Here is a 21918-nt window from a genome sequence, read left to right as displayed (position 1 = left end):
CGGGCATGCAGGACGTCTAAAACGTAGGTGGTTCCCAGGAACCAGAAACCAGAGACCTCCTACCCGTGGAGTTTGCTCCAACTCCCCTCCGAGCAGAGGTGTGACTTAACCTGGGGCCCAGGCTCTGCACGGCCGGCCTTGACGCCGTAGGCCCCTCTTGCCTGACCTGGGGCCAAGAGCCCATCTGGGGGACACGGAGGCAGCGGGCAACCAGGAGCCCCAGCCCCACTTGGCAGCAGTGGGGCGGCGTCTGTCTTGCTATCCTGCGTCATCCCTTCCTGCACACATCGCCTCTGATTCCTCCTCCGCGGGGCTTCACCTGCTGCTCCCAGAGCAGCTCTGCCAGGAAACCCTGCCTTGTGCCCACTGAGCCCACGTGGGCATGATGGCAGGTGTCCTCCCCACCCATCCATCTGGACCCCAGGGGCCCAGCCTCTCCCGGTATCAGCAATGTGTGTATCTCCAGTGGCTCAGTGCATGCCCTGGTGTCCTCCGCTGTCCCTCTGAGGACAAAGGGCCACTTGGCCAGTGAGGGGGTATAGGAGATGGCCTGATGTCCACTCAGATAACCTCTGTGGGAGAAGCTGCCCGCCTCAGTGAAGCAGAGGGCTGGCCTGGAGGCAGAGGTACTGGGGCCACAACCCCATCCCAGGTGCTGGAGACTCAGCCTGAATTAGGCAAAGAGCCCCGGCCCAGTGGCCCTTACTTACCTTCCACGGGGTGAGCTAGCAACAAACTAGCCGAATGCATCAGTGTGGAGAAACAGAAAGCGAGAGTGGGAGAAAGAGGCGGTCAGGGCAGGCCGGAGGGTGACTAGCATTCAAGAAAAGGGCTTGAGGAAGGCAAGGGAGCCAGCTAGAAGAGCATTTCCGACGAAGAGAACAGCTTGCACTAGTGCCAAGGCCCTACACAGAGTGGTGACAGGAACAAAGTGAGGGGGTAGAAAATGGGGCAGGTGCTGTGGGCCCTGAGCAAGATGGGAAGCACAGAAGTTTCTGGAACAGACTGAGACAAGGGTGGAAGCCGGGAGACCAGGAGGAGGTGGGGCTGGGGGCTCAGCCCAGGGTAGAGGTCGCAGAGGTGGCAAGAGAACAGGCAGGGGTGCCTTGAGGGCCTGGGGCAGATAGGCTCATCTTTCTGCAGGAAGCCCAGGATGCTGGGATGGGAGCTTTCCAGAGTGGAAGGGGAGGCCTCGCTGAGGGGGGCATGTTCAGACCAAATCCCGAAGGTCAAGAAGCCACTGTCCATGGGAAGAAGCAGAGAACAGGGGGAGGGAACTGCAAGTGAAAAGCCCCCGAGCTTCTGTGGCCTGCTCAGGGAGGGCAGAGACCCAGCATGATCCGAACAACAGCCTCGTGTGTGCCAGGCAGCTCCTAACACTCGGGCACAGAGGGGGTGAGCCACCTGCCCCAGGTCACACAGCTCCAGAGCCTCCTTAGAGCTCCTCCCTCTGTAGCCTCCTTGAACTTGGAGGATCCATTTGCCTTCTCTGAGTTCAGCTGTGTCAGGTGTAGAATCAGGAGACAGGAGTCATTTGGGGTGGGGGCAGGTGAGGTCGGCACTGGCTTTAAAGTTTATTCCCCTGACTGTTGCCTCAACTGAGGGACAGGGTTCGAGACACACAAAGTGCCTGTCAAGTTTTACCCCATTCTGCCTCAGTGTCCTTGCTGGTCAGAGGGAACAGTATTGGCCTCCACTTCACCGGGGTTGTTGGGAGGATTACACGCGGGAGGAGGCTTAGTATACAACGAATGCTCCACATATACTTGCGTACATCTAAGAGTGCCGCTTCAGGGCGCCTGGGTGGCTCAGTCGTTTGGCATCCGCCTTCGGCTCAGGTCACGATCCCAGGATCCTGGGATCGAGCCCCGCATTGAGCCCCACATCAGGCTCCCTACTCCGCGGGGAAGACTGCTTCTCCCTCTTCCACTCCCTCTGCTTGTGTTCCCTCTCTCGCTGTGTCTCTCTCTGTCAAATAAATCTTTAAAAAAATAAAATAAGAGTGCTGCTTCATTCTTCATTGATCACCTATAGAGTGTCTGAAACCTCTCCTGGGAATCTCTCCATCTCTATCAGCCTTGAGCTCAGCCTGAGCTGCGCATTGGCTGGGAGGCCCAGGGCGGTGGTGCCACATGCTTGGCCTGCCCTGTGGTCAGTGGCTAGTAGCCACTGTCCTCCATGCCCCGGAGGCCAGCCCTGGTTGCCTAGCCCTGGCTGGTGAGCAGTCACCTTGAAGGCCCCCGGTGCTGCCCTAAGAGCCCCCTCCCAGTCTGGGTCCAGCCACCCAGCGGTGACTCACCCTTGCCCGCCCCGCCTCCACTGGAACCAGGCACCGAAATAGTCACCCTGCTCACCCCCGGGAGTGGCCGGAGAAATATTTTAGGGCTGCATTCAGCGCCTAAAAATACTCGGTGCATCCTCCTGCATCTTCCCCTCCCTCATTCCCTTTTCTGTTCCTTTGAAAACTGTCCCTGTAAGCACCCCCAGGGCCTGTCCTTCCACACTGTGTCCCTCCAGCATGTTGAGTGTCCCTGGCAAGCAGGGCTCGGGGGGGGGGTCCCCAAATGCCCAAGTGCGTGTGGATGACTGGTGAGGTGGCCTCCCTCCCTCCCTCGCCCCCTCCCTGTCACCATGGAGAGACTCAGACACGGTTTACCCGGAACCTTCTGGAAAGACTGTCTTTTCCAAAACCCCCAGAAGACTCAGTTCCTGGGGCACAGTGATGCTGTCCAGGGAGGTCTTCATTACTCAGCAATTTTCCTTAAAAATTAAAAAAAAAAAAAAAGCCTCGTGCTGTTTGTGTTCATGAAGGGGGTGGAAACAGAACAGGGCCCCCAGCTGGACAGAATCCATTGCCTCTCCTGCTCAGGTGCTGCCGAACTCCACCAGCTTGTAGATCCTCTTCCCTCCCGGAGGGGGTGCAAACTGACCCTCCAAGGCACCCAAATGTCCTCAACATCATCCCTAACCACCAAACACCTTGACCTTTCCTGTGATGGGAGGAGGTGGGGAGTGGGAGCAAATGGAGTCAGAGTGCAGCTCAGCCCACCTGGAGTCTGATCCAGCTTCCCAGTTACCTGAAGCCTCCAGCTCAATGGAACAGCAGGTGTGAAGGCCTGGGGACAGGGGCACGCTGGGCATCTTGAAGATGCAGTAAGCTGAGCATTATTAACTAAAGAACACATTTTATTCAGATTTTCCTCAGGTTTTACCCAATGTTCTTTTTAAAATGATAATTGAGGGGCGCCTGGGTGGCTCAGTTGTTAAGCATCTGCCTTCCGCTCAGGTCATGGTTCCAGGGTCCTGGGATTGAGCCCTGCATCGGGCTCCCTGCTCCCCGCCCTCTCTCACTGTCTCTCTCTGTCAAATAAATTAAAATAAATAAATAAATAAATAAATAAACAAACAAACAAATAAATAAAATTATTATTGAGGTAAGATCCACTGACACAAAATTACCTTAAAGTGAACACTTCAGGGGCGCCTGGGTGGCTCAGTTGGTTAAGCGACTGCCTTCGGCTCAGGTCATGATCCTGGAGTCCCGGGATCGAGTCCCACATCAGGCTCCCTGCTCAGCAGGGAGTCTGCTTCTCCCTCTGACCCTCTTCCCTCTCGTGCTTTCTATCTCTCATTCTCTCTCTCTCTCAAATAAATAAAATCTTTAAAAAAAAAATTAAAAAAAAAAAGTGAACACTTCAGTGGCATTTAATACCTTACAATGTAGTGAAACCAGCACCTCTGTTTAGTTCCAGAACATTTTCACCACCCCAAAAAGAAACCCTGTCCCCATGAGCAGTCACCCTCCACCCTCTCCCCGAGCCCCTGAGCACCCCCTAACCTGCTTTCTGTCTCTGTGGGTTTGCCTGTTCCGGACATTCCATATACATGGGACCCTGCAACAGGTGGCCTTTTGTGTCTGGCTTCATTCACTGAGCATGATGCTTTCAAGCTTCATCCATAGTATAGCATGTGTCTGAGCTTCATTCCTTTTTATGGCTGAGTACTATTCCATTGTACGGCCAGACCATATTTTATCCTTCATCAGCTCGTGGGCATTTGGACTATTTCTAAGGACGCGTTTGTTGAGCACTCACTCTGTGCCAGGCACAGTTCTGAGGGCTTAATTCTTCCCCCCAACCCCCTCTATAAAGCCTTACTGTGAACACCATTCCCATTTGCCCATTTCACAGCGGGCGAAATGAAGGCAGAAAGAGGCAGACAGGCCACCAAAGGAACCACAGGCCATCTCTGAGGTCTTTACACTCTGGAGATGGGGGTAGAGACAGATAATAAGGAAACCAAGAAAGAAAGAAGGTAAATGGAGGTGAAAACCTTAAGGGTTTTCCAGATAGGGAGAACAGCATGTGCAAAGGCCCTGAGGTGGGAATGAGCTGGTGTGTTAGAGAAAAAACACAGAGGCTCTTGTGGCTGGAGTAGACAAGTGAGGGGAAGAGAGGAAAGGGACTACGCAGTGGCTTTGGGGCCGGGGTGGGGGTGGGGAAGGGTCTGGGTGTACTCTGAGATGGAGACAGACACTGAAATAGATAGTGGTAGAAGACAGAGACCGGGAGCAGGAGGGAGAGAAGAGGCCTCAGCTTCTCAAGGCCTGGACCCAAGGGGCCACAGAAGCCTTGTCCTCACCTGCCTCCCCCCAGTCCAGATCCTTTGCTGCTACACTGATTGCTCGAGCAAGGGACAACTCTCCTGTGCTGAGAGCAGTGTGAGTGCACAGTAGGTGCTCCTTGAATAATGGGTGGATGGGTAAACAGAGGAATGGCCAGATTCGTGGGTGGGTGGGTGGATGGCTGGATGGCTGGACCTATAAACAGATGAATGAGAAGATGGGTGTCCTGAAGGAGGGAGGGAGATGTGGCACCCAGGTTAGTGTGGATAAAATAGCATCTTCCACGTGGCCTCCAGCAGGTGATTGGGTGGGTGGGGGTGGGTGGAGGAATTTATCCCGCTGTCCTGAGGTCTCACCCACCCTTCTCCAGTTTCCGAAAAGGTCCCCAGAGTGGAGGCTGAAGGGTGGGGGTTGGGCAGGGTGCCAGGAGCACTGGGGCGGGCTGGTGGGTACTAGATGCTGCTACCTGCTTCTGCCTCTGAGTCAGCATTGCCATGACAACGCGGGCCCTGCCGGATGCTCCTCCTGGCACATCCCCCGTCACTGCAGCCGCCGTCATGCCTCCTCCAAGGCAGTAGGGGCAGAGGGGGCAGGCTCAAGGACCACGCTGCCCACCGTCCCCCATTCCCCTCAGCCCTGTCTCCCTAGCCATGCCATCCTTGCAGAGCTTGTAACCCAACCTGGGGTGAGGGGGCTGAGTGAGGGGCCCAGTGGGGTTGGAGAGCCAGCCGAGGGAGGGGCTCTGGGCTCTGTCTGGGAGGGGGCCAGGGGAGGTCTCAGGAGGTGGGTACTGCGGGTGAAGGAACATCATGGGCAAGTGTTGGGGGTCTGGATGATAGAAGGGGTGGAGCTAGGGGATAAACACATAATGGGGAGACAGGCCAGAGCAGGGAGCCACAGAGAGTGAGGGGAGGCCAGCATGGCACCCACAGAGGACAGAAGACAGTTCCCTGTGACTCTGGGCAGCCCCTGGGCGCCTGAGACTCCACTGCGTCCTCTGGAACATGGGCACTGGTGAGGGGACCAAGGTAAGGAGGCTAGTAGTCACCGGTTCCTCCTGGGCTGGCGAAGACTCCAACTACCCCCTCTAACCCCAGCTCCTGGTGGCCTGGGTGCCCCTGGGAGCCTCCTTTTACCTTCCCCCCACTCCAGGCCTCCTCCTTGATTCTCCTGCAGCACACCATGTGTTCCTACCTTGGGGCCTTGGTTTGTGCTATTCCAGCTCTCAGGAATTTCCCCTTCCCTGGTGCCCCCTCATGGTGCCCCCTTTGTCTGTGGGTGTCACTGGCCCTGTGTACATCCCCCCAAGATTCCTTCATAGCTCCTGCCATGGCTTGATGTTAGATTACCTATTTTTCCAGCGGTTCCCACCCCAAGAATGTTGGGTACCTCTCAGATCTTCAGTTGACCCAGCCCCACCATGGCAGTGGTCGGCGGTGGTCGGCAGCGGTCGGTGTGTGGAGGGAAGGGCAGGGGAATGACAGTGTCTGGGGCCTCTCCACCTGACCCAGAGCTATAGGCGCAGGGTGGGGAGTTGGAGTGACCTACGGCTCCCCGGTCAGGGTTGACCCTCCGTTCAGGCAACAACGGCCCATCAGAGGTCAGTGCAAGCCCGTCCAGGGCCAGGGGTCAGTGCCGGGGAGCTGGGCCTAGGGCCCTCCAGATCCTGAGGTGGGCTGTGAGTCCCCTATCACCACACACACTCACGGTTCTCAGGGCCACCTTGTCCCCACCAGTCCCAACGGTGCTGCCCTGGGAGACTGTCACTGTGTTCCTTGTAGATATATATAGGGTCACCTTTTCTTCATCCAAGGAGACCAAAGATGAGTTAGTTCTAGTCCCCAGGCAAGGACTGAGAATCCCATTGAGAATACTTTCATGTCTCTCTCTCCCTGTCTCCCTGCTGTCTCTTGCTTTCTCCAGCTGGTGTCTCTTAACTCCTTTGTCTCACTCTCTCTGGGTCTCTGGCTGTTTCTTGCTCCACCAGACTCTCCCTCCCTCAGTCCCTGCTCTCCCTCCCTCCACCTCCGTTTGCCTTTCTCCCCGATCTCCCTTTGCTCTATTTCTACGCTCTGGCCCTTCTACCTGGAGGCCAGGATTAATCGGGTCTTGCCTAGAACCTCGGGGATGGCCATTGGCCTCGACCTACCCGTCCATCAAATGGGCTTGACCTAGGGCCCCGAGGCAGGGACGGAGAGGAGTTGAGCGGGTTGGCGCTTCCCCTCCTCGGCTCCGGGGAGCCCTCCGGGGCCCGGCGGGAAGGGGTTAACTGCGAGCCGCCCCCTCCCCCCAGCTCTGCATTTAATTAGCGGCCCCGCAGGGGCGCGGGAGCTGGGCCAGTGGTGGGGGGGGGGAAGGGAGGGAGAAAGAAGGCGAGGGGATCGGGGAGAGTGGAGGGGTTAGAAATGGAGTGAGGGGGACGAGAGGGGGCGGAGGTAGGGAGGACAAAAGCGGGACCGGGAGCCAGCTGTGGATTCGAATCCCGCCTCGCTAGTGTCCCCCCACTCGTACCTCTCCCCTTAGACTGTCTCCCCCGCCCCTCGGCATGGGAATCCCCTCCCACCCACCCCTTCCCGAAGGCCGAGCAGCGAGCCCGCAGTTAAATGTCAGCTTTCCTTCACTGGTCCGCTTGAGGAAACTGAGGCCCACGAAGATGGGGTGTCTTGCCAGCGCACAGCTCTGGGACGCCCGGCGCTTAACTGGGCGGTTTTGTAGGGATTTGTCTACGTGCCGGAAAACAAACCAAAACAACACAGAACACCAGTTCGTCGCAGTCGCAGCCGGAGGGCCCTGGGGCTATCACGGCGGCGTAGGCCGGCGCCAGCGAACGACTGGGACCGGACGACCGTGTAGCCCGCGGACCGGGAGCGCTGCGGCCCGGCTTCAGTCTCGGCTAGGCCACTCCCTCTCCGTGCCTCAGTTTCCCCTCTGCGCAGCGTCGGGACTGCCGGAGGGCCGACCCTGCCCACCACCACACCCACGACTTCCAGCGCGGCGTGGGGCACTGGCCGGGCGCCGGAGTCTACGCGGCCCCGCCTCGCCTTGACGTCGGCGCTGACGCCACCCGCCCCCCTCGCCACCGGGTCTGGCCGCAGCGCGGGGTTAACTCTGCGGCTGCTGCCGGCCGCGCCGAGGCCCTCCAGATCCTTCCCCCACCCCCGCCGGAGAGGGGGGTTCAGGCTCGGGGGAAGGGAACGACGAGGGGCAGGTCCTGGGCAGGCCCGGCCGCCCGGCGAGGCGGGAGGTCCCGAGCAGCCTCCAGGCCTTCGCCTGCGCCGTTTCCCTCCGCCTGGAATGCGCCTCCCGCCCCGGTCCAAGTCCGCGTTTACAGCGACATCTCTCCCTCCGGCCCGGCCCTGACCCCTCCGGGCCTGGGAGTGTCCTAGTCGGGCTTGGTCTCCTCGGGCCTGGGGCGGGGTCCTCTCACCCAGCAATCCATTGTTTCAAGGTCGAGTTTCTTCCCCCCATTTTTCAGATGAGAACCGTCGAAACCCAGAGAACTTAGAGAGGTCACCCAACGAGGGGCCCAGCTCTTGGGGCTCCTAGCCCCCCCTCCTGTCGCCCCCCCTCCTCGCGGCGGAGGAGGGGACCCTGCAGGCCCCGCCCTGCCCCAGGGGAAGTGAGAATGGGGGGCCCTCCCCCGCACCCTCACCACTTCCTCCCGAGGAGAGGCGGTGGCGAAGGAAGGGGGGAAGCGGGCGGGCGAGGGAGGTCACGGTGGCGGCCTCAGTTTCCGAGTGTTGGGGGGGGTTCTCTGCCTCCTCACGCACGCGAGACGCAAGACTGGTGTTTCTGTGTCTCGCGTGCCGGGAGGCCCCCCAAACCTGCTCTTAACTTGGAGCCCCTTCCTAATCTACTGGGACTCCGCCTGCTCCTCCCCGCTCCGGAGGCCCAGCCACCACCGCTTCCCTGCTCTTGTCGGCTGCCTGCCTGCCTCGCCCCCATTCAATCTACTCCCCCAGTGGGGCCCCGGCTCCTTTACTCGGCCCTCTGTCCTGCAGCTCACAGCGAGCGAGGCCACCTGTATTCCAATCTGCCCTCTGAAAATGGGGGGCATGGAGCCATGCTTTGCTCAGAGCCTCAATTTGTCCCTCTGACAAATGTGGACAGATAACCCTCTTAGCAGTGCTGGCGTGGAGATATTAAGGAAAAATGTGGGGAGTGGATTTCCCATCTTAGCCGCAATGGATGCATCCTCTCATTCATTAATTCACTCATCCATGCATTACTTCGCCAAATCATCCATTACATCATCCACGCATTAATTCATTGACTTATTTAATTGATACTTACTGATTCACACGTTTCTCCCCATCCCCAATCCCTGGGCAGCCCGGGCAGGACGTCAGGGGCCCACAGCTCATTGCAGAAGGCTGTCAGGGGCCACAGGACTGTGGGTGGGACAGCCCCAAGGTCCTGAAGGAGGAAGCAGAAGCTTCTACTTAACTGAACCAACCTGAAGTCTCCCCAGAGAGGCCCTGTGGGTTCCCACCCCCAAGGAGCTGCTACCTGCCACCACCACCACCATTTGTCCCCGAAAATGGATCAGTAAACTCAAAGGCCCTGGAAGGATGCTGGTGGATGCAGGCAAAACCCACGCGTCGTAGGTGCTCACTGCCAAGGCCTGGCATATTACTGAGCACCTACTGTGTGCGGAGGTGCTCAGGGACAAAAACACCAAGTGGATCCCTGTGGCCCCCCCTACACTCTTCCTGGCTTGCCTTGGGGCTTCCCTGCCTTTAATGCTTTCTGGATATTTGGACATTCCCGCTCTGGGCCTGGCCCAGAGTGTCCCTGAGGAAGGAATTCCTGGGTTTTGCTCTCATTTCATCGTTTTTCAGTTTCTTTCTATTTATGGCAAGAGAAACTGGTTTTCCATTCTTGGTGGTGACATGAAGTTTCCCTTTTGAAATATATTTACTGAAGTAAAAACAGAAAAGGGGGTCGATCTAAAGGAGAAATAGTTGACATCAGCCTAAAGCGTACTTCTTCATTTATGGTGGTTATTTCCTGTCTCGTTTGGGAGTACCAGCTCAGTGGGTGATAAGGGATGGTGGAAAACGCTGGCCGGACACACAGGGCGGGGCACACAGTAGGTGCTCAGTAGAGGGTGGTGGAATGGCTGCATGATGCTGCTGGAGGTTGGCCGAAAGAAAAACAAAACCAAAGCAAATCAGCTTCTGAAGTCGGTTTAGCAAAGTCGAACTCACCACCCTCCGACCCCCAAACCTTCGGGTTTCCCCAAGTCTGCCTGGGAAAGGGCCTAACGTGGGCCTGGGTACACAGCAGATGCACATTAAACGTTCGCTGGATGAGCGCAGGAATCTTGCTCATCCTGCGGAGCAGGGAAGGTGGTGTGAGAAGTTGTTTTCTCCTGTGCGCGGGCGCCCTTCTGGGCTCACTCTGGCCGATCAATCAACGAACAGGGCGCTGAGAGGCTCTTCTGGGCCTGCGGGAGGCTGGGGACACTGCAGCCTCCGGGTGCAGCCAACAGGGCCACCGGTCGGAAAGCGGGCTCTGTCGGTCTGGTTCCATCGGTGCTGAAGGAAGCTGACCACGCGTCAGTTTCCTCGTCCGTAAAATGGTCTTGCGAGACGGGAAAGCGCCAGTGCCAGCCCGGAGGACCGGGTGTGGGTCCCCTCCCTGCGGCCGGCCAAGCACCTGCACAGGACGGGGGCGGTGACTGGTTCCTGCTCGCGGCGAGGGCGGAAGCGGGGCAGGAGGGGAGGGGAGGGGCCACCGCCTTGGCTGGTAACCTGATCCTTAGGAATGCGCGGAGGCCAGAAGCGCCCCCGGCCCCAGGCCGGCGCCCTTCCCCCGGCCCGCTGCCGCCACCCGGGTCCCCGCAAGGCCCACCCCCAGAGGACGTTCCCCATAAGTCCTACCCAGACCCGCGGGGTCCTGAGCGCATCCCCCGCATATTTTTATCATTTTTAAAAGACCTTATTTGTTTGACAGAGACACAGCGAGAGAGGGAACACAAGCAGGGGGAGTGGGAGAGGGAGAAGCAGGCTTCCCGCCGAGCAAGGAGCTCAGTGCGGGACTAGATCCCAGGACCCTGGGATCAGTACCTGAGCCAAAGGCAGATGCTTAACGACTGAGCCACCCAGGCGCCCCACTGGTTGCTTTAAACAAGAAGAGTAATCTCAACGCTCTAGAGAGAGGCCCTAGAGGGGCGAAGATTCGAACCCGGGCTGGGAGAGAGGTGGGGGGGGGGGTTAGTTTCAGCTTCCCTTCCGAACCCAGGGTAGGGTTGGGGACCAGGCTGAGTTCTCCGGCCTGGACTGTGTGACCCCGGGGCAGGTCCCACACCCTCCCTGGACGCGGCTCTGGAAAGTAAGATAATGTCCTGAGACTCGTGGATCTGCTGGGACAGTAAGGGTGGAAAAATCAGGGTCTAGGCTGAGCCTTGTTACCAACTTCTCCCTCAATTCCATCTTCCGGGGCCACTGCCACTACACGGGACATGTGATACCACCCAGGCTCCCATGGAAGCCTGCTTTCCTTCTCTCCCTCTGGCTTCCCCTGGCTCACCCAGTCCAGCCCCACCGGCTCTCTCCATCAAAGTGGTCCGCTGGGGTCTGCCCCAGGGCTTTTGCATTTGCTGTTCCCACTGTCTGGGATGTTTGGCCTTCAAATTATCTCCAGCTCCTCCTTCATTCAGCATCACCTCCTGGGGTGCCCCACCCCAATTACCCAACTCTAAAACATACCCCCCCCACCCATGGAGGGGGCACCATTCTCCTTGAAGTTGTGTTTGACAGGTTCCTTCTTCAGACTGTGCGCTGGAAAGGCGAGGGTGTTTGTGTCATTCACGTGTGTTCCCATCACTTGGCTCAAAGCAGGTGCTCAGACAGTGTGTAGGGAATGAATGAATGAATGAGAGAATGGGAGTTATCCCTAGTTCACTGCGTATGATTGGTTGGTGGATTCAGGGCTCCCCTTGACCTGCCTGACTAGGTGGGGATAGGGTGGGTCCAAATGGAAGAGCAGGACTGGAGTGTCCTGGAGGGCTGCCTGCTCGGAGGAAGGAGAAGGTAGGGGAAATCGTTGGGTCAGAGGGAACAGCAAGTGCACAGCAGTGGAGACTGAAGGATCTCGGCCTTGAAAAGTGGAGCTGGCAAGGGGCCAAGACAGGTCCTCTCTATCCAGCCTCAAGGACCCTCCCCTCCCCCATCTGGGGCCTAGAGAGCCCAACAAAGATGGTGGGCAGGCTCAGCCAGACGGTGGGGGACTCCTTGGGCGTCAGGTTAGGGGAGGCTTCTTGGAGGAGGAGACATGGGGTTTTGAAGCATGAGTAGGAACTTGCCTGGAGGATAAGGAAGGGCACTCCAGGCTGAGGGAACTCCAGACCAGATAACCATACACAGTTAAGGGTGGCCTAATAATAATAATAAGATAAAATACTTATAGAAAATATTGAGTTCTGGGCGCCTGGGTGGCTCAGTTGGTTAAGCGACTGCCTTCGGCTCAGGTCATGATCCTGGAGTCCTGGGATCGAGTCCCGCATCGGGCTCCCTGCTCAGCAGGGAGTCTGCTTCTCCCTCTGACCCTCCCCCATCTCATGCTGTCTCTCTCTATCTCATTCTCTCTGTCAAATAAATAAATAAAATATTAAAAAAAAAAAGAAAATATTGAGTTCTTACTATTTTTTCAAATCCAATACAAATCACAATACTCAAGGCACCTCGCCAGCTTAGTCAGTAGAGCATGCGACTCTTGAATCTCAGGGTCGTGAGTTCTAGCCCCATGATGGGGTAGAGTTTACTTAATTTAAAAAATAAATAAATAAATAAAACAAAAATCACAAGACTCCATGCGGTGGGTGAGATTATTCACTCCATTTTCATGAGGAGGAAACGGAGACTCAGAGAGGTAACAGGCCTTGGGCTCCTTGTGTCTCCATTTCCCAAAGCCTGTTTGCTGGTCAGTCTTTCAGCTCAGGCAGGTTCTGCCCATAGTTCACCAGACCATTCATCCACTTGTCAAGGTTAAGGCCCAAGGTCAGGGTGGAGGCTCCCTAGGCCACCCACTCACGTCCCGCCTTGGGGAGAAGCATGGCCCCGTTTTCTCCAATTCAGCCGCACTGTATAGGCCCAGAGAGGAGTCTCAGAGCAAGGCTAGCAACAGGCCGGGGGCTGCATCCTCTCCCATTAGGGGTCCCTTTGTCCAGGTTGGCACCTGGGAGGGCAGGTCTGGAGGACACAGAGACCTACATGCCTAGAAATGTATGCAAATGGACACATACATACCCACCAGTATACATGTATGTATATACATACGGGCACAGAGATACATACAGGCAGACAGATCTATATGCATGGACCCACACAGGCACATAGACACCCACCCTCACGTATGAACACACCTGGGCACAGGGATCCATACATGAATACACACAGGCACAGACATTTGTGTGTACATAGACACATACACCCCTGGGTCATTGCCTACCAGGCCATGCCTCATGCTCATGGTGACAGTTTCCTTCATAGACTTTTTGCTCCAGAGCCCAGTTAGGGGCAGAGCCAGGGGAGGCAGGGAGGCAGAAGATTGGGGGTTGGGGGCTGGGAATGTTCATGCCCACAGGCAAATCAGACAAACCGAGGCCAGAAACTGCCACAGCAACCAGGCCAGGCAGCATTCTCCTTTAACACTGAGCCAGGTGCTGTACCGGATGTTGGAGACCCAGCAGGTTCAGGGTACACAAGGTCCCTGCCCTCCAGGAACTTTGGGTCCACCCTGTCATTCTGAATGCTTCCAAGGCTATAATGGAAATAAGGTGAGTGGGAGGGGCCTTTCCGAGGATACAAGTTTGCACTGGGGAAGGGAGCATCATACAGAGGGCAAAGCGTATGCAAAGGCCCTGAGGCAGCAATGGACTGAGAGGCCAAGGCTCAGAGAAGGTGAAAGGTTAGAGGGGGGTCAGTGGCAGAAGGGTCCTTAGCTTCCACCATCTGGCTGAGAAACTGGCTCCATCCTGAGTGTGGCGGGAGCCACGGAGGGGTTGTGTGAAGGGGCTGTCAGCCAGACCCAGATGTCCCTAGAGTCCTTAGGGAGTGTTGGATAGGTTGTTCCCTCCTTCCTCCCTCATATCCCACCTCCAGCCAGCCTTTAGGGAGGCCCATTGAGCATTGACAATAACAAAACAGTATTAAATAGTTAACAATTACCAGCTGGGATTCCTGCCTTAACAATTGGGAAGGGGATGGTGGCTAAGGAGGAAACTGTGGGGGCCTATAGTCAACCACCCTCACCTCAGGACCCACAGCAGGCCCTGGCAGATGCAGACTAAAAATGTAGACGGCTGCCCAGGAGGGGCAGAACCCAGCAGGAGGCCAGGGTTCTACCAGGTGAATGAAAGGTCTATGGCCTGGTCACACCTTGCTGAGCCTCAGTTTCCCGTCTGTAAAGCCAGTTAGTCGGACTCCGAACTTTTAGACTCCTCAGTGAAAAGTATCAGGATCAAAGCGCTTCCAGCAACTTCTGGCAGCTCTTCTTTCCCCTCTCTCAGTTTTTCTGGGGCAAATACACGACCGGAGATTTGGGGGTGAAGGTGAGACAGAAGCAGATCTGGCCAAATCGCCCAGGGAGCCACCGGGAACAGCTCCTTAAGGCCTTCTGCCCCCAGCCCGTACAGACCCAGGATAGAGGTGCGCTAAGGAAAGCACTTGCAGGCGTAGTGGAGCGGGAGGTGCCAGGGAGTTATTTATCCATCCGGGCTCCATCGCCCGCCGGTCCCCGGAGGCCGGCACCGCCCCCGCCCCCGCCCAGCCGGGGCCCCACGCGCGGATGCGGGGCGGGGCTTGGGGACGGGCAGGCGGCTGGTGGCCATGCTCATCACGCCACCCGGGACGTGCCTTGGCGGGAGGCAGCGCTGGGGGCATTGGTCGTACACTGCACTCCCGGGGCGGGGTAACCGGGTCCGGGCGCGGGACCGCCCCCATGACGTCAACCCACAAGGCCTCGCGCTGTTGTGCGGTTTACCGCGCGTCACCGGGGCAACGGCAGCCAGGGGGGGCGTCAGCGGCTTGGCCCCGCCCCACCATGCAAATGAGCGACGTCACCCACGCCCAATGGCGAGCGGGGGCAGTGAGCTCATCGCGCTGGGCCGAGGCTATAAGAGGGCGCGCGAAGTGCGCGGCGCAGGAGCCGCCGCCAGCGGAGGGCCGGGCGCAGCGGCCTCGGCCCGGGCGGGTGCAGGGCAGAGCGGACGGGGGGGCGCAGGCCCCCCGGGCGGCCGCGGCCACTCCCCCCTCCCCTCCCCGGGCCGGCGCGGCGGGGGAGGCGGAGGATGGAAACACCCTTCTACGGCGATGAGGCGCTGAGCGGCCTGGGCGGCGGCGTCAGTAGCAGTGGCGGCGGTGGTAGCTTCGCGTCCCCGGGTCGCCTGTTCCCCGGGGCGCCCCCGACGGCGGCGACTGGCAGCATGATGAAGAAAGACGCGCTGACGCTGAGCCTGAGCGAGCAGGTGGCGGCGGCGCTCAAGCCCGCGGCCGCGCCGCCCCCGGCCCCCCTGCGCACCGACGGCGCCCCAGGCACGGCGCCCCCCGACGGCCTGCTCGCCTCGCCCGACCTGGGGCTGCTCAAGCTCGCCTCGCCCGAGCTCGAGCGCCTAATCATCCAGTCCAACGGGCTGGTCACCACCACGCCGACGAGCACTCAGTTCCTCTACCCCAAGGTGGCGGCCAGCGAGGAGCAGGAGTTTGCCGAGGGCTTCGTCAAGGCCCTGGAGGACTTGCACAAGCAGAACCAGCTGGGCACGGGCGCGGCCTCCGCTGCCGCGGCCGCCGGGGGACCTTCGAGCACGGCTGCGGGCGCCGCGCCTCCTGGCGAACTGGCCCCGGCGGCAGCCACGCCCGAGGCGCCCGTCTACGCGAACCTGAGTAGCTACGCGGGCGGCACCGGGGGTTCGGGGGGTGCTGCGACGGTCGCCTTCGCCGCCGAGCCTGTGCCCTTCCCTCCACCGCCGCCCCCAGGCGCGCTGGGACCGCCCCGCCTGACCGCGCTCAAGGATGAGCCGCAGACGGTGCCCGACGTGCCAAGCTTCGGCGAGAGCCCGCCGTTGTCGCCCATCGACATGGACACGCAGGAGCGCATTAAGGCGGAGCGCAAGCGGCTGCGCAACCGCATCGCTGCCTCTAAGTGCCGCAAGCGCAAGCTGGAGCGCATCTCGCGCCTCGAGGAGAAAGTGAAGACGCTCAAGAGCCAGAACACGGAGCTGGCGTCCACAGCGAGCCTGCTGCGCGAGCAGGTGGCGCAGCTCAAGCAGAAGGTCCTCAGCCACGTCAACAGCGGCTGCCAGCTGCTGCCCCAGCACCAGGTGTCCGCGTACTGAGCCCGCGCGCGGGGCGCATGCGCGGCCCCCCTCCCCGGGAGGCGGGCTCGTGTGTGTGGGGGGGCGTGGGCGCCCCGGACTCGGAGAGGGCGCGGCCCCGGGAACACCCCCCCCCTCACCCCGAGGGTGCCAGGATTCCGAGAGGGCGCGGTCCCTGAGGACCCCCCGAGGGTGCCCAGGACTCGGAGAGGGCGCCTCAGACTCGACAAGCTGGACCCCCTGCTCCCGGGGGCAAGCGCATGACCCCCCCGCCCTCGCGCTGCCTCTGTTCCCCGAGCGCGGCCACCCAGTGTTGCACAAACCCGCGCGCCCCGGCCGCCCCTTTGTACACACCGCCGCGGTAGGGGGCTCCGAGGGGGCGCAGCCTCAAACCCTGCCTTTCCTTTTACTTTTTTTTTTTTTTTTGCTTTTGGAAGAGAGAAGAAACAGAGTGTTCGATTCTGCCCTATTTATGTTTCTACTTGGGAACAAACGTTGGTTGTGTGTGTGTGTTTTTTCTTGTGTTGGTTTTTTAAAGAAATGGGAAGAAGAAAAAAAAAAAACTCCCTTCCCTTTCCTCGCTCTTGCTCCCCCCCTTCCGTCCTTCCTACATCCCTCCTCCCGCCCTTTTTGTTCTGTTGTTTTTGTTTTGCTACGAGTCCACATTCCTGTTTGTAATCCTTGGTTTGCCCGGTTTTCTGTTTTCAGTAAAGTCTCGTTACGCCAGCTCGGCTCTCTGCCTCCTTCTTCCCCCGCCGGGGCCTGATGGGCTGGGCAGGGCCTGGCTCGCTCGCTCCCCTCCCCCATCCCTTGCCTCCTTCCCCCTCCTCCCTCCGCCTCTGTTCGGAGGAGAGCCGGCGTACGTGAGGGGCCTTGCACATCTGGCGCTCCACGAGCGCCATCTAGGCGCTCCAGGGCTTAGGGCCGACTGACGTCCAGGTTAAGTGAGGGATATTGGGATTCTCCGACCAGCGTTTGGATCTAGCGAGCCCACGGGTGTCCCCTTTAGGAAAGAGAGACTACAAGATGGAAAGGGGACAGCCCAATCCCAGGCAGGTAGGAAAAGGCAAAAACTTGAACCTCCGGGTCTCCGTTACCCTGTCTGCAAAATGGGCCGAACAGTTACAAGCTTGCCCCATAAAGTTGGAGGATCAGCAGTTTGTTCACAGAGCAGTGCTTGGCTTACAGTTGGTGCTCAGTGTAAGCTTTTATTATTGTCTGGTGGATGGAGGTTGCTGAATCTCGGGCCCAGAAGGAAAGTGGCCCAGGTGGGATCTGACTTGGGCAGTCTGCCTCCAGGACTGGTGGTGTAGCTCCGTTCTGTGGGACCTTCCTCTTGGGGCACTGACTTGGAATCAGGATTTTCCAAGTACTCCCTGAAGACCTCTCCCTTCCCAACATCCTAGTGTCCCATTTTGAGGAAACTCATGTTCAGAGAGGTTGAGTGATCTGAGGTCACACAGCCTGCAAGTTTTAGGAGTTTGCAGGGACATTTATACCTTAGGCTTCAAACCTCCAGAACCTTGACAGCTGCACTGCCTTCATCCCCTGCCTACCCTGACCCTTGCTGTTGTGTGGGCAAAAGACCGGGGCCTTGGGCTTTCTGCCTGACTTGGGGCCTGGAGGGACCTAGGCATTAGTGGTCAAGGGCACAGGGCAAGTCGAGCTGGTGGGCATGTGCTAAGCACCAGCTGTATACCCAGCCCTCCTAGGGGAGGCGGGTGAATTGTTCCTGTTTTACAGATGGGGGAACAGGTGCAAAGAAGGAACAGCACGTGCCCACTATACCTCTGCCATTGAAAGGGTGGGGCCTCACCACCTGTTTCCTCTTTCTTCTGATCACCCTGGCTGCCTACTTTTCAAGGCTTCAAGATCTGCTTTGGGATTTGGTTTTTAACCATGTGACCTCACCGTGCACCGCCCTCAGGCAGACGTTTCAGGAGGGCGCCCAGCAGTGAGAGGCCGAAGCTGAGGTGGGGGTGTCTTGACACAGAGGAGGCCAAGAACCACATTTGGGGAGCAGAGCTTCACTCTTCAGGAGGCTGAGTCTCAACTTGGGTGCCAGTTGGCCACTGTGTAACCTCAACCAAGTCCTTTCCCCCTGCCCCCTCTACCTTCTATGCTATGAAATGGGTAGGTTCGTGTCCAGGTAACATCTCCCATATCTGTTTGGGTGGATGAATAATAATGATACTCAAGGGCTCCCCGTGCACCCCCAACCTATAGAGAAGGGGAGGCCCAGGAAGTTGGGAGATCTGCATGTTGACCCCTGAACTCTTTTACTCATAATCCTGATGCCAGTTGTGTTGGGGGGGCGCGGTTTCCCCACACCAACCAGCTCAATTTTCTAGACATCACCCAGGTGTCCTACAATTCAGTTCTGACACTACCTGAAGTTAGCTTAGACCCTACAGGCGAGGGGCTTAGTCCCACAACGCCATCCCCACTTAATGCCATTTGGAAGTCTCAGGTTGCCACCTGGACTTCTGAACAGCAAGCCCCAAACCAAGGGTTTCCCCACCCCCCAGCCCAGTTTCCATAATTTGCTAAAACAGCTCACAGAGCCTAGGAAAGTGCTTTATTTACTATTACTGGTTTATTTACTTACTTTTAAGGTTTTATTTGAGACAGAGAGGGAGACAGAGCACGAGTGGTGGGGAGGGGCAGAGGCAGAGGGAGAAGCAGACTGCCCTCTGAGCAGAGGGCGCCATGCGGGATTCAATCCCAGGACCTCGGGATCGTCTGACCTGAGCCGAAGGCAGATGCTTAACTGACTGAGCCACCCAGGTGCCTGTATTACTGGTTTATTATAAAGGCTACAACTCAGGAATAGCCAGGTGGAGGAGATGCACAGTGGAAGGGACGTTGAACTTCCATGCCCTGTCTGGGTGCGCCACCCTCCCAGTCCGTCCATGTTTTCACTAACTAAGAAGCTCTCCGACCCCCACTGGTTTCATTCCACTGGCGTGATTGGTTAAATCATTGGCCTTTGGTGATTAGTTCAATCTCCAGCCCCTCTCCTCTCCCAGGAGGTCTGGGAGGTGCAGCTGAAACCTCCAACTGTCTACTCTCTCCATCTTTCTGGGGACCAGCCCCCATCCTGAAGCTATCTGCTGGTTCCCAGCTACCACTCATCTAATTAGCATAAAATACTTATTGGGGCGCCTGGGTGGCACGCTCGGTTAGGTGTCCAACTGGGTTTCGGCTCAGGTTGTGATCTCAGGGTAGTGAGATCGAGCCCCACGTTGGGCTCTGCGCTCAGCTCAGAGTTTGCTTGAGATTCTCTCTCCCTCTCCCTCTGCCCCTCCCACTTGTGCTCTCGCAGGCACTCCCTCTCAAATCAATCAATCAATCTTTAAAAAAAAAAACCTTATCACTCCCAAAGATTTCGAGAGTTTTAGGAGCTGAGTGCCAGGGACCAGGGACAAAGACTAAATATATCTTATTGTATCCCACTCCTGCTAAATGACAGAGCAGGGGCTAGAACCCTGGACTCTTGCCTGCCTCCCAGGAGCCTTGGGTCTAAGTGGAGGCCCTATGTGTTCACTAGCACGTGACATGGGGCTTTTTGGAAACCACAGATCCAACTCCCTACTTGAACCCTTTATGGAAAAAAGTCCTTGAGTGCATCTGGCCTGGGAAAGATCAATGTCACTCCAGGCACCTCCCTACCCAAACTCTACTTCCTTCCCTTTTGGCCTCAGGGCCTTTGCATGGCTACAAGCCAGATAACACTTCTTCCCTCAGCTACCCAGCTGACCTTCGCTCAAACTCAGCTGCGGTTGTCCTCCTGGTCCCCAACAACCCCCAGGCTGGGCTGAGGCCTTCTTGGGTTCCCACAGTGCTGTGTACTTCCACCATTATTACCTTGACCACCCTGGATTTGTGTTTAGCTCACGGAGGACATGGATGAGAGCTGTCCTGGTCATTGTTGAGACCAAGGACATAAGTTATGTCCAAATGTCATGTCTCTGGTTTTGCCCAAAGCTACACCCACAGCGTGGAGAAGATGAGGGGCTAACTGCCGAGTAAGGTTGGGTGTCCCTGCTTGCCTCTTGCTCTGGTGCCTCCCAGTGGCTCCCCAGGGAAGCGAGGCTGCCGGGCCAGGCTGTGTGGCTTTGGCAGGACCCTGCTGAGCTGAGGCCAAGATGTGTGTCAGCCCCAGCCTGGCCAGCAGTGATTCATACCAGGCATCAGCCTAGCCCCAGGAGGTGGATGGGGATGGTGGCCTCACTTTCCCCTTCATGACTATGGCTCAGAGTCAATACCCACTGTTGCCAGTCCCATACGGGGATGCCAAGGGACCTTGGGCCCAGCTCCACCCTAAGGAGCCCCCATCCTCAGAGCCAGACACAGATACCCGCCTGGCCTTTTAGGATGTGAATCAGAATACGAGAGCTGTGCCTCCTTTGCTCTGGACCCTCTCGTGGCTCCCACGGGGCCTGCTTGATAAAACCCAAACTTTTTTTTTTTTTTTAAAGATTTTATTTGAAGACAGAGAGAGAGAGCGGGAGAGGGAACACGAGCAGGGGGAGTGGGAGAGGGAGAAGCAGGCTTCCCGCGGAGCAGGGAGCCGGATGAGGGGCTTGATCCCAGGACCCTGGGACCATGACCCGAGCCGAAGGCAGACGCTTAACGACTGAGCCACCCAGGCGCCCCAAAACCCAAACTCTCATACTCCTCTCTTAGGTCCCACCTGTTCGGTACTCCGCCTCCTGACCCTCTTCTCCTTGCCTCCAGCCACACCAACCTCCACATCCCCTAATCATGGCCGACTTCTCACTTTGGGGCCTTTGCTTGTGCTGTGTCCTCCACCAGGGATGCCCTCCTCCCAGCTCTCCTCCTTCTCCTCCTGTGGGACTCAGCCCATCCACCCCCTCTTTGATTCCTTCCTAGCCACTTCACACACTCAAATTATTTGAGTTGTGTGTGTCCCCAGGCCCAGATCAGGTCTCACTACAAAGTTAGGTGTTCAGAGGCACCCAGCGGGCCCAGTCGGTAGAGCACGTGACTCTGGATCTCAGGGTTGTAAGTTTGAGCCCCACGTTGGGTGTAGAGATTACTTAAAAGTAAAATCTTTAAAAAAACAAAAACAAAGTGAGGCGTTCAACCAATGCCCAAGGTATGTGAGACTGAGTTTGCCTTGAGACACATGTAGGGGAAGAATGTGGGGCCCCTTCTCCGCTCAGAGCCCTAATTTTCTGTTCAGTACAGGCAGGCAATATGTAGCAACCCCCATGAGCCTCAGCTCTGATCTAGGTCCTGCCCCCCCCACGGGGTTGGCCTTCTAGAACCGCCTTCCTCCAGGAGCTGATGGGGATTGGCTGGAACTTGGCTGTGAGTCACAAAGCCTCTGTGGGACCAGGGCCCCAAGGCTGGCCGTTCGGGCTGGTGGGTTCAGCTTCAGGGGCAGGTGAGTGGATCTGGTGGAGGGTTTGGTGGGGGTGACACAGAGACTGGGTTGTTCTCCCCTGGCCCTCATCATCCTCAGAGCCCCCTTGGGCCCTCCAGGCCACTTCAAGAAGTGGGTCAGCTTCTCAGCCCCTCAGAGCAGGGGCATTTGGGGCCTCTAAAAACCTGATGGTGGGTTTGTCTGTCTGGGGTCCAGCCTGGAGAATCTATCATGTTTCTTTGGGAGGCTGGGAAAATGGTGTTAGTTTGTGTGACAAGGAAACTGAGACTCAGAGGGGTTTACTCAAAATTGCTAAGCCAGCCACTTGGCTTGCATGTCTGGGGGCCCCTATTTCTTTTTCCTGTCCCCTGTAATCACATTCCTCTCAACTCTGTTGTCTGTTTGTTCACTCATTCTGGTTGAGTTTGTTGAAAGGGCTGAACCATGTGGTTGGTGAAACTGCAGACGCTGGGATAGGCCAGTTCAGATCCTGAAGCTGTTCTCTCTAAGTTCTGAAGCTTAGGTGATACTCATCCATCCATCCATCCATCCATCCATCCATCCATCCATCCATCCATCCATCCA

The 21918-nt window shown here is 57.7% G+C and overlaps 2 protein-coding genes and 1 long non-coding RNA gene across 3 annotated transcripts in view; 2 read left to right on the top strand and 1 right to left on the bottom strand.

Annotated features, from left to right (window-relative positions):
* Positions 1-2787: 2787 nt before the first annotated feature.
* LOC141374183 (uncharacterized) lies at positions 2788-8191 on the bottom strand. The gene is made up of 3 exons (XR_012380847.1): positions 8052-8191; positions 7192-7347; positions 2788-3360 (listed from the first exon to the last, which is right to left on the bottom strand). It is a non-coding gene; the product is annotated as an uncharacterized lncRNA (long non-coding RNA).
* A 6569-nt stretch (positions 8192-14760) lies between these two features.
* Positions 14761-16667, top strand: JUND (JunD proto-oncogene, AP-1 transcription factor subunit). The gene has a single exon (XM_025885410.2). The coding sequence runs from the start codon at positions 14919-14921 to the stop codon at positions 15960-15962; it is 1044 nt and encodes a 347-aa protein (XP_025741195.1). The 5' UTR covers positions 14761-14918; the 3' UTR covers positions 15963-16667.
* Positions 16668-21264: 4597 nt separating this feature from the next.
* IQCN (IQ motif containing N) overlaps positions 21265-21918 on the top strand; it is a 15499-nt gene continuing 14845 nt past the window's right edge. The window contains exon 1 of the mRNA XM_025885312.2: positions 21265-21354. The gene's annotated coding sequence lies outside the window, so the exon portion shown is untranslated. The remainder of the gene's footprint in view (positions 21355-21918) is intronic.

This window comes from Callorhinus ursinus, unplaced genomic scaffold, assembly GCF_003265705.2.
Source record: "Callorhinus ursinus isolate GAN/ISIS: 27379988/994484 unplaced genomic scaffold, GSC_fseal_2.0 scaffold15, whole genome shotgun sequence".
NCBI lineage: Eukaryota > Metazoa > Chordata > Mammalia > Carnivora > Otariidae > Callorhinus > Callorhinus ursinus.
Note: the sequence above shows the minus strand (reverse complement) of the source record. Positions and strands in the feature narration are given on the sequence as shown.